Raw genomic sequence first — 17483 nt, forward strand, 5'->3', positions numbered from 1 at the left:
AAATGAATACGACAGAAGTCAAAATCGCCATATTTGTTTCGGGCAGTAAAAAAATGTTTAGATTACTTTACAGAAAAATATTAGTTAAAATCCAAGTCATTACCATTTTTCAGTAAGTAATCTAATATGTACAGACCGTTTTGGGTAAATGGTTGTAGAATTCAGCGAAATACTTATGTTTTCTGTAAAGTCCTGGCAGAATTAGGGACGTCCTGTGATAAACTGTCGCATATTGATGACGTAGCTGACTAGTAGAACGGGATTGGGCAGTCTGTTACCGAGTTCTATGGGCTGGATGGTGTCTCCCTGGGCGATAGAGAAGTCCAGATCAGGTCAGCAGTACAGGAAGTTGTAAGAGAAGGAATTTCCTTCCAATGCTGAGAGAGGAACAATACATACACACACCGGAGACACAACTCTGCTGTACTTCTCCACAAGGCACGTCAGTACATCTAGTACATGCTGAGCTCTAGATTTAAAGGGTATGTCCACACATCAGGGATACGCTGCAGCTTTTTAGTGGCAGAATTTTGCATGTAAACTCTTCTGACTATATTATAGAATAGATTACACTAAATACATCTTATCCATCTGCTCTAGTAAAGTTCTTGAGCAGATAGTGACCTGTGGTGTAATTATGGAAGGGAAATTTTGGACACTAAACCAAGATGGTTTATATTCCCAAACATGCCGAAAGTAAGCCTATTCCCCCCCACCACCCCAGCCGGGGTTGTTTAATTAAAACTAAATGCAAGAATACTTCCCCATCAATGTTTTCCTGGTACATGCGCAATTCTTTCCTGCAGCCATAGCAGTAGATGTCCGCTGCACTGGCTGAAGAATTGCCCAGGGGATTCAGCATAGTGGCTTTGATTGCTTGATAAATCAGGGATATGAGGTGTTGAGGTCTTTTGAGTGTGTTTGTGACTTTTTTTGTTGAAAATTCACTCAAAAGTTGCACATTTAATTGCAAACTTGTTATAAACTATTTACAACGCTTGGGTACTGGAGTGGATTTCCACCCAAATTTGTGGATATTTAAAAGGCTGCATGTCATAAACCTGGCATGCACTTTTGGATTGCTTTGATAAATCTGGCGATAGTAGAAAGACTTGAAAAGTGGATGAGGAAAGCAAATATATGATACAAATCGACCTGTAAGAAAATTTTACAACAATCAAATGCCAGAAAACATGCTTTACTACAAAGATACATTACATCAATCAGTTTTGCATGATATGACAGTCCATAACAAAAGTGTTTATAAAATTAGAAGCAAAACCAATAAAATATTAAACAGTTTTATCTAGGAGTTCATAGCAGTCTATAGCAAAATGGATACAATTGCCTCATGGTGATTACCGTAAATAACTTTGATTAGTAGATAATCTGCTACATTAAAAATTGAAAGAAAATCTACCATCAAAATCCATTGTGAGAAACCAGGGACACTTACTCATAAATCCAGGCACTGCAACTGTGGTAATCTTCTTTTATTTCTTACCCATGGCCTCCTTTTTCTACAAATCTAATTTTTACATTATTTTAATGAGCCTGAGGGGCTCTGGGGGTGTTTCCATAGCCCTCAGTGATATCTTTTCACTCTTGTTTGAATGAGCAGAGCAGGTTCTTCTTCCTACAAGGCAGAGAAAAGAGAGATTGAGATGGGAGACATGTTCTGCACATTGTAAAAAGGAGTGTGAAGACACTTTTAGAAAGAAGGAGGCCATGGATAAAAAATATAAGAATCATAGAGCCTGGATCTATGAGTAAGTGTCCCTGGTTTATCATGATGGATTCTGACGGTAGATTTTCTTTCATTTCTCTTTGTAGCATTTTTATAGTAAATAAACAGTTCTGCCTTCCAAAGAATTGTCATCAGAATGTTAAAAGAAATATAACTGGTAACCTGCACTATGAGCTGTTGCCTTTTTTTGATAATCCTACATGGAAGCAGCAGGTTATTATTATCACATGCAACTTTTTATTCCACTATTCTACCCTGTATTGTAGTCAAAACAACATATTTTACATTTACATCAGTTATACACATCATCTCAGAGCAACATAAAGCAACTTATTTTTCCCTTGTTATACTACCAGTAGTTGTTTTCTACTAGTTTCTGTGTATGAGACGTTCCTTTCTTCTTTCCTATATAGGACCCCTGGTGGACTCATGAAAAAGCCACCACTCAATAAGTTTATTCAATGTCTTGTCTGGTAAGTTTGGAAAAGCTTGTATATGTAATTATTAACATGTTCAGAAGTGGACGGGAATAGGAAAGATACAGAGCATCTGATGCCTACTTGGCTGCATTTGGGATAAAGGGCAACTTTCTAAATTCCCTTTGTCCTGTATCTGTCTCTATTGGCACCAATTCCATCTAGGTGCAATGTGTGACAGGGTATGGTACTTGTGAACCGAATGTATAGGGCAGTTTTTCTTCAAAATAAAAGAAAGACATTGCTATTCCCCCATGACTGAATACAATACCATAAAACTTTATTTATCCTCGAGGAGAAAAATACTTGATGCAGGTTGCTGGCAGGAAGTCAGGTATCTTTTAACCCCTTAATGGCTTTCTTGTTTTTGCGTTTCTGTTTTTTTCTCTCCAACTTAAAAATCCATAATTTTTTATTATCCCCCCCCCCCCATGTACAGAGCTGTTTGAGAGTGTTTTGTAAAGTACATATTGTACTCTACAGAGACCTATTCAAAGAGGACCTGTCAGGCGAATAAAACCGTCTAGGAGCACTTACTAAAGTAAGAAGCTCTCTAGCCCTCCCCCAGTTAGAGAATTGTTAAATCTCTAACTTTATCTGAACATAGAATGCTCTAACTGGGGGAGCTCCTTACTTTAGTAACTGCTGCTAGAGGGTTTTTAATATTCCATGCCGTGCATGGGGAATTAGGAAATAAATTCCAAATGTGGGGAAATTGGCAAAAAAAACATATTTGTGACATTTTCTTTTAGGCTCTGTATTTTTTTTTGATTTTCACTTTTTGTTCCAAATGACACCTCCTCTTTATTCTTTGGGTTGGTACGATCACCAGGATTTTAAATTATATAGGTTTTATATGTTTTGATAGATTTTTAAAAATGACAACCTCTTGTACGAAAAAAAAATTACTTTATCGAATCAAAGATGGCAGAAGCATGCACCATCAGGATTTCAATGCCTCCAACATCTTTGCTGGGGGCGTTTAAATGGCTATAAACCATGATCGGTGCCAACACCAACTGAAGGTGTTACCGGTGGATGTTTGTTTCAACATTCAGCAAAAAAAAACCCTTAATGAATGGAGAGGGCTCTGCTTGTGAGCCCACTCTATACACCGAGCCCGAAGCTGCTCCGTAAAAGTGAAGAGACTGGATGCAGTTATGTTTAATTCTAAAAACAGATTGGGAAATGGAAAAAGCTATGGGAACCTGTTATTATTTGAACATGTTAAATCCTTATATGTTGTGAGGGCCCACAACTGTGAATGTCTATTGTAGGGCTTTGTTAACAACACATTTGAGACTGCCATCAGAGTTTTCACTTATGTAGAACTCCAAAAGAAGGCTATGAAGTGTACATGCAATAGCAAAAGTCATTATCGTTCTAAGGGAGTTTTTCTGTCCCCAATCCCAAGAAACGAATAATAGTGCTGTAAAGGGGCCTTTAAAATGAGCAGAAACCTGCCTTTGTCATCCTAAATGATGAAGTGCTGCTTGGGCATTTCTAATTTGGTAGCACTCTATCACCATGTTACAGCACTTTATTTTTCTTTTTATTTCTGTGTATTTTTACATTTGTTAGGCATTTGTGATAATGATAGTAATCTGCATATAGAACTATGAGGAAGACTGCTGGACACAGAATTCACTATATTCTGCTCTTATTTCAGGACTGTTCCTGTCTGAGACGGACACCTGTGAAATCGATAAGCCAGAATAAAGACTCGACCACTAGTATCTATCCACACTGGGTGAGGAAAGTCTATTGACTCAAATGTAAATGCTTATTTAAGCTGGTATGTTATGTAGTGTAAACATATTATACTATATATCACTCATACCTTTACTTCTTGTAGCTAAATGGGCAACAAAAATGTTGCTATATGTGGCTACTTTGGGAATCAATAGAATACACTAGGTAATATGTTAGTAGAGCACTGCCCCCACCTTTTATTGGAGCAAATGATTAGTACAGGATTTGGCTTTAGAGATTGGAAATATACAATATATACATATAATGTATAATATTCTGTCTGTAAACTTCTTCCTCTTGTGTGTAGGCAGGTGATCTGCCTCAGTGCTGGATTCCTCCTGTGCTGGGAGGACATGAGATGCCAGTGCGATACAGCGAAGTCAACAACTACGAACTGCAACAGGAACTCGGTAAGTTTCCCTCTTTTCATTTCTGTACAAAATAAAAAAAATCTAAATAAAAACATAAAATTCAGAGAACGCTTCTACCTTCCACTCTGTCCATATGACCAAGAAGCAGATTTATGTGATGAGCTTAGTGGGGGAAATGGTCAGGACCTGAAGTTTATTCCTGATCACTGCCCTATTTACTGACATGCAGTATGGAGATAAATTGTTCATCCTCATACAGATGCCATTTGTTGGCAGCACACTGCATGTTATTGGCCCCACAGCCACACTAATGTAAGCTTTTTTTTTTTTTTTTGTCAACCGGCACCTTTACAGAGGCTATATACCTAATACAGTATTTTTTCGGGCTATAAGGCGCACCATTAATAAATGCCTGCTAAAACGTCTAGGTTCATATATAGGGCGCACCGGATTATAAGGCGCACCTGATTATAAGGATGAATGACCAGCAGGTGTCAGACCTGTGCACAGTTCAAGGCAGCTGTTGTCTGTCAGTACGGTTCATATATAAGGCCCACTGGACTATAAGGCGCACCTTTGATTTCTGAGGAAATCAATGGATTTTTTGTGTGCCTTATAGTCCGAAAAATACGGTAATTGGCCTGATACTCTGTCTGTGTGATAGAACCTTAAAGGAGTTTAAGCAAATAATTGATATTGTTTGTGTAATGAAAATGATACAATTTTCCATGATACTTTCTGTATCTGTTCCTTAGTTTTCTAGATCTCTGCTTGCTGTCATTCAACAGGATGCTCAGCTTTTTACTTCCTGTAGACGATAAACGGTCCCTGGTCATGTGATGTCGTTCAGGTGCTCGGCTTGTTCTAGCACACAGCTCTGATTATTCTTTGTGATACTAACGAGCCCTGTATGACATCACATAACCAAGGATCAGTTTTTATCCACAGGAAGTAAACAATGAAGCTTCCTATAGAATGACGGCAAGCAGAGAAAAATGAGGAATTGATACAGAAAGTATATTGAAAATTGTATAACTTTTCATTGCTCATTACAATATCACAATGTTACAATATCAACTGTTTGCTGAAAGTGGACAACCACTTTAAAATTAAGGGCAGCTGAAAAGTTTAAGATACAGACATGCAGTATTCTACTGACACTTTTTTTTTTACATCTTCTTAATCATAGGAAAGAGATTCAATAACTTAACTACAATCTACCTCGCTCGACACACTCCTACAGGAACCCTGGTTACGGTACAGCTCACAGACCTGGACGACTGCTCAGATGAACAACTTCAATTCTTACAGGTAACAGAGAGAGGTAAAGCACAATGGGCCATGTTTTTAATACTGGTTGTGACAGAGGTATCACAATAGCTCAGTTGAATGATAAATTTGGCGCATCTATAGACACTGGTATGTAACTTTATTCCATATACTTTCTACTGTATTTATGCTTTCTACAGAATGAAGCTGTTATGTCATCATTTTGCCGACATCATAACATTATGATTTCTTGGAAAATGTTTACTGTTGGGACATGGCTTTGGGTAATTAACCCCTTCATGGCATATGGTGAGTTGCCATTTTTGTACCTTAAAAGAACAACTTGTGTTTAATACTGTACCCACAATTTGAGGTAACAATATTTTCTAGTGAGAGAACCATTACCGTATTTTTCAGACTATAAGGCGCACAAAAAAATCATCAGATTTTCTCAGAAATCAAAGGTGCGCCTTATAGTCCAGTGCGCCTTATATATGAACCTTATATATGAACCCAACAGCAGCCTTGAATAGTGCACAGGTCTGCCACCTGCTGGTTATTCATTCTTAAAATCAGTTGCACCTTATAATCCGGTGGGCCTTATATATGAACCTAGATGTTTTAGCAGGCATTTATTGATGGTGTGCCTTATACTCCGGTGCGCCTTATAGTGCTAAAAATACTGTTCATGTTTTACAGAAATGAAAGGGCTCATTTTCCGGGTAGAAAATTGGCACCTGAGTGACAATTATTTGGGATTAAAAAAAAATGTTACTGACAGCAGAAAATAGGAGGAAATAAAATAAAAACAAACAAACTGTACTACTCAAAACCCAGCTGCTCCAGCTCTGTGGTTGTTCTAGTGGTCCCTGCTTACTTTCTGCATGGATCATGTGACATACATGGATACATGTGCACTGTACAGCTGACTGCTGGCATGTGCTGCACAGTATCTCTGCAGGAAATAAGCATAGTCCAGTGGTCTTGCTGGAAGCAGTGATTGTAATTATGTTTTTATTTTATTTTTCAAGTTTTTTGTAAATTCTGTACAACCCCTTTAATATGGATAAATGAAAAGGTCTCCAATAGCAGTGTAGTTTTATAATTTTCTGTTCTTCATTTGATGGACACGGAGAGTAAATACTTCTTTTCTCTTTAAGGTTCTGCTAGCAATCTTGTGAAGACATATTATCCAGAAGGAATGAGTGAAGTTTTAATAGGAAACATTTTGTATGGAACATTAATAGGGCTAAATTATTTGCACACGAATGGATATGTTCACAGGTATGTAACAGTATTTTCAGTAGAAAACTAACAGCACCCTCAGGAAGGGTATAAAATATACTTTTTAGCATTTCCTCTTTTATGTAAAACAATTGTCAATTTACCTACAAAAATCGCTAAAAATTAGTTACATTGAGAGGCTTGGGGAGGAGCTTCACTTCAGATGTTATATGAGCTCTATAGCATGTAGAACCATTTTTCTGGTACAGAATCCCAGTTCTCTGTGCTGTAGAATTAGAGATACAATCAGTTAAAAACATAGATGGAAATCATAATCAGCAGTCTGCATTCCCAACTATGTATTTATAGCACAGAGAACTGTGATTCTGGTGTGTTTTAAAGCTAAGACTCTAATATTGAAAATTACACCAGAAACATTCCTTGTGATTTTTTTAAAGAATGTCCTTTTAAGCAGCAGTTCCTTTGGCAACAGATGAAGCAGATGTGTCTGTTCTGTTGTAGCGCTACACACTATCTAGGGGCAGGCCTCTGCTAACCAATCACTGGCTTTAGAGGTGACATCCAAACACACAATTGTCATATCAGCAGTCGGACAATCCATTTCAATCCACAGCCTGTCAGATTCCATGCTCAAAGGGTGCCTGTCAGCATGAAAATTCAGTCCATTTGAAGGCCACAAATCAAATAGTAGGAGCAGTTGAGAAGACTGCTATAGAGTTTTACTGTATATATCCAGTATAAATCTTCTGGTTGGATTCCTTGCATCATACTGAAATATGACACAAGGAATCCCTGGTTGCCTGTGAAAGAGCAGGGTTGTACTATTAGTTTAGCGCAGTAGTTCTACAGTCAGGCTGGATCTGAAATTTGCCACAGTCTATAAGACCCCCTGTTCTGTGCTTCCAGTTCTTCTGTGAATAGGACTTGCAAAGGTTAGATAAAGTCTTCCCTTGTTAAAAAGTATCACAACTGCAGTACTCAAGGTACTTCTGAGGTTGAGATAGCAGATTATAGTTGCTATCTCGATCTTAGAAATAAGATTTTAGGGCTTTTCTTTCTTTAAAATGTTATCATTATTGAATGTAACTGCTGAAAATATTAATGTTATTGTATTTCAGGAGTGTGAAGGGGAGTCACATCCTCATCTCAGAAGAAGGTCTTGTATGTCTGTCTGGACTTGGTCACCTCTGTAGTTTGGTTAGAAGGGGTGAAAGAGCTAAGGTGGCATATGACTTTCCTAATTTTAGCACTACAATGCTTCCTTGGTTGAGTCCTGAGCTACTGAGACAGGTCAGTATTTTCCTTATAACAATCTATAGGAGCTACCAAAGAATATAACCATATTTGCAGCACTGGTCTTCCTTATAAACAGATCCTTAGGCCAGTGCTTGTGTGATGGTGGCTTTAATGGATAAGGTTAGCTACGTCACCAGCTTTGAAAGGAGTAGGAATTTTACAAGGGGCAGGTTCATTTCCTAAGAAAGGATATTCAACTGTCTTATCTTTGTATTTTATTATATCAAGTATAGTAAATCTTAACCTGTCACATGACAAGTTGAATGGACTCTTGTCACAATCTAAGCTGTAAAATACATTATTGAGTTCCCACTACTAAAGGTGGATTGGTAATTAAAGGGGTTGTCCACAATTCTGTTATTCACTTTTAAGGACGGCCCATAGTACATGTTCGTTTTCAAGAGGATAAACGTCCACGCCCTATTAGCCTCTTTGATCCTCCTACCAGATATCTTCGGCCCGCAGCTATGAGTAGCTGCGTGCCCTCGTCCGTGAAGCCGGAGTTCTGCACGTGCGCAGTAGCCGGAGTTCTGCACGTGCGCAGTAGCTCCGGCTTGGGAGCAGTGACAGCACATGTGTCTTTCTCAAGTTCTAAACACAATGTGGATAGCTCACAAAGTCCCTCCTACTGATCATCTGATGAAATGGTCACAATGTAAGCCATTTCCGCCACACAAAAAAACAAACTTCTATATTTACCTTGGTCCTGAGCTCTCGGCACCTGCGCAGCGATGCAGCTGCTGTATACTCTGGGTTTATTCACTAAGGCCTCATACACACGCTGCATACACATATGATGGCTTGAACAAAAGAAATTTCATGGTAAAATTCCTAATGCCCCCCTGACATCTGCATCTAGTCAGGGTGAGGAACCCGCGTATACAATGGTTGGCAGCAGGTCCTGCTGATACAGATCTGATGTGTAGTGACAGCTTGTTCTTGCATATTGATAGTAGTAGTCACAGAAGTGCAGTATAAAGAGAAAGTTATCTTTTAACATTGGCAACCTCCGATTATGTGTTGGTAATTATTAATCGCCTGTTATTCAGGACCTCCATGGGTACAATGTGAAGTCTGACATCTACAGCCTCGGGATCACTGCCTGTGAATTAGCTACTGGCCGTGTACCGTTCATGGACATGCACCGCACTCAGGTATGCAAACCAATGTGTAATATACCTAATGAATCTGTTATATATTAACTCTTTGTGTGGTGAAGATCAATAATTGAAAGTGTGAGGGCTGTGTTATATTAGACCGTTCAAGAAATGGCAACATTTTGAGTTGTTACTGAGAGCATAATGGCTCCCAAATTCGACCCTCAGAAATATTTGGACCAGGAGCCATTTATCCATTACGATAAAAGGGAAGTCGCCTCATATCTTTTATAAGGAGAAATTGCACAATTGTGGAGACACCAAGGAATAGTCAATACTGTATTGGCAGACACTCAGATACGATGCAGAGTTTATCATGGAACTATTGTTGTAAACAAGTAATAAAGCTTTAGATCCAAATAGTTTTGTCTAACTCCTGCCCTTATTAGGTCTAAATAGGTCAGAAGGAAAAGCTTTTTAGAGATGTGCTTCTTTCATGCTCCCTGTCTTCCAGTGAGTCACAGCAGCTCTACACTTTACCCCTTACATAGCTGCAAATGAAAGGTACAGACTGCAAAATAAATGAGAGTTGTTGGAAAATGAATATTACAAGTCACAAAATGGCAGAAATCGGTATTACCTTCATACACACAATATTGATTGAAATTGGTTGAAACATATGGGTTATGAGGCTATTTCTTAACAGTTTGAAGGTAAAAATTGCAGACACTTTTATGGCGGAACTTCTTTTGATGCAATGCTTTTCTACAGAACTGCATCAGAAGAATACTGCAGGGTATTGCGTCCTGCTGCTGCCTGCACTAGGCGTTGTTATTGCAGCTCCAATCCTGGGTGTTTAACCCCTTAGACACTGCAAACATATACTGCGGTGTCTAAGAGGGAGCAAGCTAGCTTCCTTTCGACACCACGCAGCAGTTATCGCAAGGTGCAATGGTGTTGCACAGCAACCTGAGATCCACTTTCTTTTATGCTAAGTTGATGTAGAAGGAGGGGGGGTCCATTGATATTATATATAATAATATTACCAAAGTCACTGTGACTGGATCTTTGAGAGTCCCTGGTTTTTCATGATTCATTTTAATGCTTGATTTATTTTAAGCCGCCTCCCCTACCTAAACCTGTCATGCAAATTAACCCACCCAAAATAAAGACTTCATTATAAACTACTTAAAAAGTATTACCCCTAAATGGTTTCTTTCCATGGCTGCAATGTTACAAACGTCAGTTTGTAAATTTATATGCAACTCACCTGATGTAAATCATTCACAATAATTGAGTCGTGCCTATTAAAATTTATTTGCAATGTTCTGCCTCCTTGTTTCAGATTGACAGATCTCAGGGCTATAATATTCTGCAGTATGGAACATTGAGAGAAAGCTCATTGGGCACTTAAAATCATAGGTTCTGTTTACATCTACATATCTACTCTGTGTTTGATCTAATCATATGAAATCACAGCAGCCTCCATGGAGGAAAGGGAGAAATAGGATTCCATGTAGAAGTCCATGGAGGCCGCTGTGATTTCATTCGATCAGATAAATGCATGGTGTACAGTTTGCTAATATTAGGAGGCTAAAGGATCAGTGATGATACCCTTGTCACATGACATGCTGAGAAGAGCCATGGGACATGGGAGGAGTAGCCTTCCCCGATGGCAAGGAATATAACATAAAGTTGATTTATGTGGATGTAACAGAAACATTTTTTAGCTAAAAGATTGGTGTCCGTTAGTTAATAGAGCTCTATAGGAACCAGTCACTGGCTGTATATGTGCAAATGTGGTGCCAGGTTCCCTTTAAGATTGTCTACACTTCTATTCAGCTAATATGGATAGATAATTGTATGTTTTCCATTATGCAGATGGTTTTATCTATAAAGCTTTCTGAAAAAAATGATTTACTGTTTACATAAATTTAGCTCTAAAACTATGTAATGTTATCAGATGCTGCTACAAAAATTGAAAGGTCCACCTCAGAATCCTCTGTATGGTAACGCCTTTCCCTGTGAAGAATCCCCCATGAAGATCTCACGCTCCGGTGTGGATTCAGGTATTGGAGAGAGTGTTGTCGCAGCAAGCATGACTCAGACCATGACTAGTGACCGGCTGAGAACCCCCTCCCCAAGAACATTCTCATCTGCCCTGCAAAACCTGGTGGAAATCTGCCTACATCAAGATCCTGAGAAAAGGTAATCCCCTCCTGTCCTTCTCTAATTGTATATGGTCATGAAGGATACTTCTTTCTTCTGGAAAGACCCATCTGTTTATCATTTACACTTTATTGTAACAGAATAGTGTCATTGTCATCACACCAAGCATTTGTACCATGGCCCCCCTCTGCTACGCTGCGTCTGGTCCAGCCTGATGCAGAATTGTGCTGTAGTCTGCCTCTGATCAGCCGCGGGCTATAGGAAGGGCACAGGTGTGGGGCAGGTACGCTGTTTGGTGGCCCACTTCGCCACTAGGAGCGCCCCCTTCCCATCCCTCCACGGCCACTCAGCCTGGAGGTGGCGCAATTCTTACCCGTGCCAGAAAACTGACGTAGAAGCCCTGAATAATGACCCACCATCCCCCCCTTCAGAGAGACCCATCGTAATCCCATTTAGAGAAATTATCAGGGTCCTAAAATTACAAACTGTAGGTTGAACAAGCGCCCTTACACCCCAAAGAATGCCTTACAACTCTGCTATCTCTTGTGAATGGGGGTGCCTACTGCTTATTCCAATCGGTGAGAATAGAGCCACGTTCTGGTTACCTGTGGAGGTCCGTTCCCATGATATGTGAGAGTCCCAGCAGTCAAACCCCCACCAATTACATAGTTATCCTCTATCTTGTCCTGGATGGGGGAAAACTATTAAAGTTGGTACATCAAGTGCTATTTGATAGCATATCAATGTCTCGGGAATCTTCATATTGTCACTCATTACGTACTGTATTCTATCATGAAAACTGTGGCTGTAAGCCTAAATCAGAATACAAAATATTTACATATATTGGTGACAAAAAGCATCTTCATTTCTAAAATACCGTTATTTTTGTCATCTAGACCATCAGCTGACATGTTGCTGTCCCATCCCTTCTTCAGGCAGGTATGTTATCACCCCAGTAATAAGCATCATTCTGATACTAAACTGTGTTATAATTTACCAGGATCTGTAATCTGAACAGCGGTTCTATATGTAGATGTTTCTGTGTGTTTGTGTGACTATAGATATAACAGCCCATAGACACCTAGTCAGCATTTATAACATTTTCTTTTTGATGTGACATAATTATTGCTGTGGTTGGATGACATCACCACATGTTTATCAGAGTTATGGCATTTGCATAGAAGAAGAGTAAAATAAAGTCTCTGGTATAAATATGCCTATTCCATAGGTAAGGGAGAAGACGCGCGACTCCATACCCTCACTGCTGCCCTCTCTGACACAACATCGGAAGCACAGCTCATTTGGATCATTTCCAGTGATCATGAAGAAGTACTACAAGACTACAGACGAAACTAAAGAATGGACATATTATTGAGGCCATTTACTATACTAAAAGAGTCTCCCATTTTGCCCTAGATGTCATATTAGTGAGCAGTGTAAGGGCTTCAGTTCTCTATATATTATTCTATATACACGTGTGTATTTTTCGGTTTATGCTCAGAGAGCATAATGTGAATATGCAAACATTGCACTTATAAAATGCGGAGAAGAGGTAAGTCGTGCCCAGAATTAACACTAATGGCCACTTGCGTTCTTTCTGCCATCTATGTAGGATTGTGATTGTTTTGTGAAGATTGTGTCGCTGACCTTTACTGCGCCGTCGAGTTTATCACTTTAAAGTATTATTTTTACTTGTATAATTATTGGCTATTTTTGTATCGCAAAGGCTGATTTTTTTTTTGTTATTTTAGAGCTACATATTGCTGTTTTGTATGAAAAGCCAAATATGAATTGTCAGGTATTTTAATGTAGATAACGAAGCTTACATTTATGCAATGAAAAGTGAAGCACTGGTTATTCTACCCTTGTATTGGATGTTCATCCTCTGTTATTATCCCTATAGGATTTAGACATAAGGATACATCATTTGTAAGAAGACAAGGCTAAGTCTTTATGTCATACCATTTGTGTAGATATATTGAACAAAATGTAAATTGATTGTATTAATGGCCTAAATATCCCTTCTCTAAACAATAGGTATACAGGCCTGCAGTCCAGAAATGAATGGCTCTCACAAAGGGTTAATCAGAGTGAGGGACCTGGTCGGTACAAACTAATTCTGGATAAATTCCTATTTATGGTGATTTAGTAATCAGTTGATCAACTGGTTACTTGCTTAAAGGGGTCTCCAAGAATTGGGAAAACCAGCAGAGACTGGTTTTATATACTGTGAGGGAACTTCCCTCCCGGACGGCTATGCAGCTCCAGGAGAAGTTCTTGGTATCTGGGATTTCCTGTACAGTCGGCCGTGAGTGCCATGCTGTGCCATACTCATTGTGCACATAATGGTTGAACCAATCCCTTTCCCCAGCGATCACGTGTTGTAACTGTGTGGGTCTTTTAAGGGCAGGCTTAGAGCCGACTTGTGGATAGCTACAGGCAGTGGCGTAATGTGTGCCAGTCCCCCGATTATAATGGTTTGTTTATAGTACTAGTCTTCTTATATAGGAAAGGTACAACATATGGCACCCCAGTTGTGACCGGACCATCTGAACCCCCTCAAGTACTGCCCTTGGCTATAAGTAATACTTAAATCTTTATTTAAGATTTCCAAAGCATGTACATTGTAATACAAAGGTCTGGGAATTAAGCGTCAACTATATATTTGTGCACCTTATTACTTTTCTTATTGCAATATTTAATAATTGTAAACCCAAATACAAGGTGACATGACAACTTTAACTCCAGAGGAAACATGGGGGATGTACAAAACCTTAGGATTGCTCTTGGTATCCATTCAGGTTACATCTGTAATGTCTAAATGTGGATTCATGTGTCAGATTTACCTGTGTATTTTCTAGAGAAACCCTTCCGGAAGAAATTTTGGACATTGGGTATCCTTAAATGTGACAGTACAGATCTCTTGCGCCCCCCCCCCATCCCCCTCCCATTGTGTGCTGAAATTTTCCTCTGGCATCAGGCGGGGGGGGGGAGGGGAGTGGGAAGTGATGAGGGAGCAGTGGGTGTGTGAGACAGTGTTACAGCCTATGAAGTTGTAGCATGAAGGGGCTTCTGGCTGATTAGCATAATTTTAAAATGTCTATGGTTTATCAAGCTTTTTAGATTTCCTTTACAAAAATACTGCATATTGTCATATAAATTATTCATTGCTGAAGTGCGTTGCCTGGCGCAAAATAACCAGACCCTTAAAAACGTTATGAAGTTTGGGGGAGGTGGGGGTGGAAAAAAAATCCTTAAAAAGTGTTGCGTAGCATGCTGACTGTGTGTGACATGGTGCTGTGTAGCCCTGGCCTAATACTTTGTTGGGATTTCCATTGCTTACGAGTTGTCTGGTTTGGAAAGCTCTTAACATCCCTTTATTTACTAACAGTTAAGGATCAGATACTCCTAAGTTCATCTCCGCCCTACATCCACTGAAATTATAGCATCTCAGCTTCTTGCAGCATAATGTTGAAGTTATTTAAAACCTTCAAGGAAAAGGGTTTTATTTTTACATTTAATTTAGTGATATTTAACGCTGATTAATCAAAATGTGAAAAGTGGCTGTGCTTAGGATGTCAAACTATGGTTCACCAGATTTATTAAATGCAACTTTTCAAAAAGTTCCAAAACTTTTTGCAGTCCGCATTACAATGTTTTATACATTTGGTGCAAATTCTGAGTATATTCCAGTGATCATGCTTTGACACTGAACAGCCCCTGGAAACTTTGTACATTCAAGGCTAAAAACAGATGAACATGATGATCTGTGAATCCTGGACTACCTGGTAGCAGGATTTCAAGGGCTGAACAAGAGTTGAGGACAGGACTCCCATTATCATAGTGATATATGATGCAAGGAGTCCCTGCTTCCATGTGGAACAATAGCACTGAACTGTAATCATGTTTCTGTTGTCCATAGGTTGTGCGGCGGATCCTTGCATCATATATTAAGTATGCTGGTGCTTGGAGACCTGTCCCCAGCACAGTGTTCATTCTATGAAATCTGGCAAGTACACGGACAGGGATTGTTGTGTGTTTTTACCCCGAGACCTACCTTTTAATAAGTTGTGAAACAGGACGGTAATAATCAAACTGGATAAATGAATGTGAAATGTGATACCAAAGCAATTTTCTTTTTTGTGTGAATTTATGGGAAACCACTAGTCCTTTGGTGCCTTATATGTATAAAATTTTTAAAACAAATTGTCATTTAGCCATGTATAAAAGATATTTTTGTTTTTTTCACTGTATGATTGTACATGTAGTGTATTGAAGTATAAAGCATATCTATGGAAAGTACAGGCCATAATTGTATGCATGCATGCTGGAATAAAATGTCATCCAAAGACTTGTTAATGCGTTGAAACTTGTTATTATTGACCTGATCTATTGAACAGACCTGAAAAACTCCAAAAAATCACCAGGACGGATCAGTATTGAGTCCGTTTTATTTTATGAAACAAAAAATCCCCTGTATGTATCAATCTTACTCAATAAGAAGAGCACTTGAAGTTATTGGTTTAATGATTCAGGCAGCCCTAGACATTATTACTAATGCAGCCTTATGGTCCTGGAGTAACAGCTGGGTGGTAGGAGAAAAGCGGAGTAGCTTCACAAAACACTAGATAGAATAATGTCTTATAGGGCTTTTCTAGTACTCTTGGTAAACGCCTTTAGGGGCCCGGATGGCAATATAAGAAAGTGTACTTCCGTGTGATAGCTGAGCGGGATAATGAAGATACACTGATATGGAGATAACATTGGGGTCACAGTGGCAGGAAATTACAATACAGGACTTAGTGACTTGATCACAGCGTGTAATGATAGATCAATGTCTTTATTAGTAGGGGTAACATGGTAGTGTGAGCTTGAACAGTATATACGATACTAGACACACTTATGTAGTGTAAAAATGAAAATGTCCCCTTTAATATTCTTTATGTATTTCAAATGGGAACAGTGTCTATCCTCCTAGTAGCGAGGTCTGTGACTAGGTAAATATTCATCTACGCACACAAAAGATGTATCGCTCTGTCCACTTGACAGTATAGAAAATATCACTGCTGGTGCTAGAGAACTGTCCCCTTACTGCAGCATCTTGTGTCTACCACTCAGGTCTTAGCTCAGTAGGTCAATTTATCCAACCAGATGACTATAGGTGCAGTCACTAGGTAGGTATATATTGGCTTATTCCACCATCGCAAACACACTCCCCAATCCAAAATTACTGCCTGCAATTGCAACTCTAAGTAAACCTATAGCTGTTGCTCCTAATATTCATACACTGTCCCCTAGTCTTACTTGCATGCTCATGATGGCTAGTAGAGTGGAATAGGTCACCGATCACAACTGTTACTTAAAACTGACACACACACAGACCCCCCCTGTAGATGGTGGAGGGGTGAATATTTTTTTTTTTTATTAGGGGAGCTAATAGTTGGCCGCTCTTTGTATCCACTTGTAGAATTCAATTGCTTGAAGAATCGCGTTGTCTGGCAGCTGATCTACGGACAGCGGTCACTTAATATTTGATGCATCAGGTGCCGTTTACTATGATCGATGTAAATTTGCTAAGGCTAATTTGCGTTTTGACCTGCCAAATGATATCAATGGGACATCTTTTTCCGACAATGCTTTGTGACCTTTTTGTGATTTTGCCCAACCTATTATGGCGAAACATATAATGCATTCAATGGTTGATTCCACTTCAGTTTATAATCGATTATGGCATCAGGGCACTTTATAGGCGTGGCTCTGGTTGAAGGCTCTGCCCGTGTTTGATAGGTTTGTGGGCTGCTTTTTTACTCAGGTGATCTAAGACTTTCTTTCATATTTGTCTGAGCAGTGGTAGTCGTATGTATACAAGAACGGAGAGAGCAGAGTGCCTAAGGGTACCCCTCAGCTGCTGACCAGTGTGCGAATCTTCGTTGCCAATTTTGCTACTCACCTTCAGATGTCCACGCAGCAGGTCCTCTTCTATCCATCGCAGCCCTGGCATCGGCTCCGTGTCCCCGCACGGTCTGTCGCAGGCATTGTGGCGTCAGCCTATCACTGATAT

The 17483-nt window shown here is 39.4% G+C and overlaps 1 protein-coding gene across 4 annotated transcripts; it reads left to right on the forward strand.

The window, feature by feature from the left end:
* Positions 1-92: 92 nt before the first annotated feature.
* On the forward strand, positions 93-15776 carry STRADB (STE20 related adaptor beta). Of its 4 annotated transcripts, none has more exons than XM_072121194.1 (12): positions 93-112; positions 2161-2220; positions 3893-3973; positions 4283-4385; positions 5536-5657; positions 5816-5924; positions 6776-6899; positions 7979-8150; positions 9206-9310; positions 11217-11461; positions 12319-12361; positions 12651-15776. In XM_072121194.1, the coding sequence occupies exons 2-12, from the start codon at positions 2209-2211 to the stop codon at positions 12795-12797; spliced, it is 1263 nt and encodes a 420-aa protein (XP_071977295.1). In that variant the 5' UTR covers positions 93-112; positions 2161-2208; the 3' UTR covers positions 12798-15776. The 4 variants fall into 4 exon arrangements, with proteins under 4 accessions (XP_071977295.1, XP_071977291.1, XP_071977294.1 ...); XM_072121190.1 differs by lacking the exon at positions 93-112 and adding an exon at positions 245-332; XM_072121193.1 differs by lacking the exon at positions 93-112 and adding an exon at positions 333-438.
* Positions 15777-17483: the final 1707 nt, after the last annotated feature.

This window comes from Engystomops pustulosus, chromosome 8 (assembly GCF_040894005.1).
Source record: "Engystomops pustulosus chromosome 8, aEngPut4.maternal, whole genome shotgun sequence".
Taxonomy (NCBI): Eukaryota; Metazoa; Chordata; class Amphibia; order Anura; family Leptodactylidae; genus Engystomops; species Engystomops pustulosus.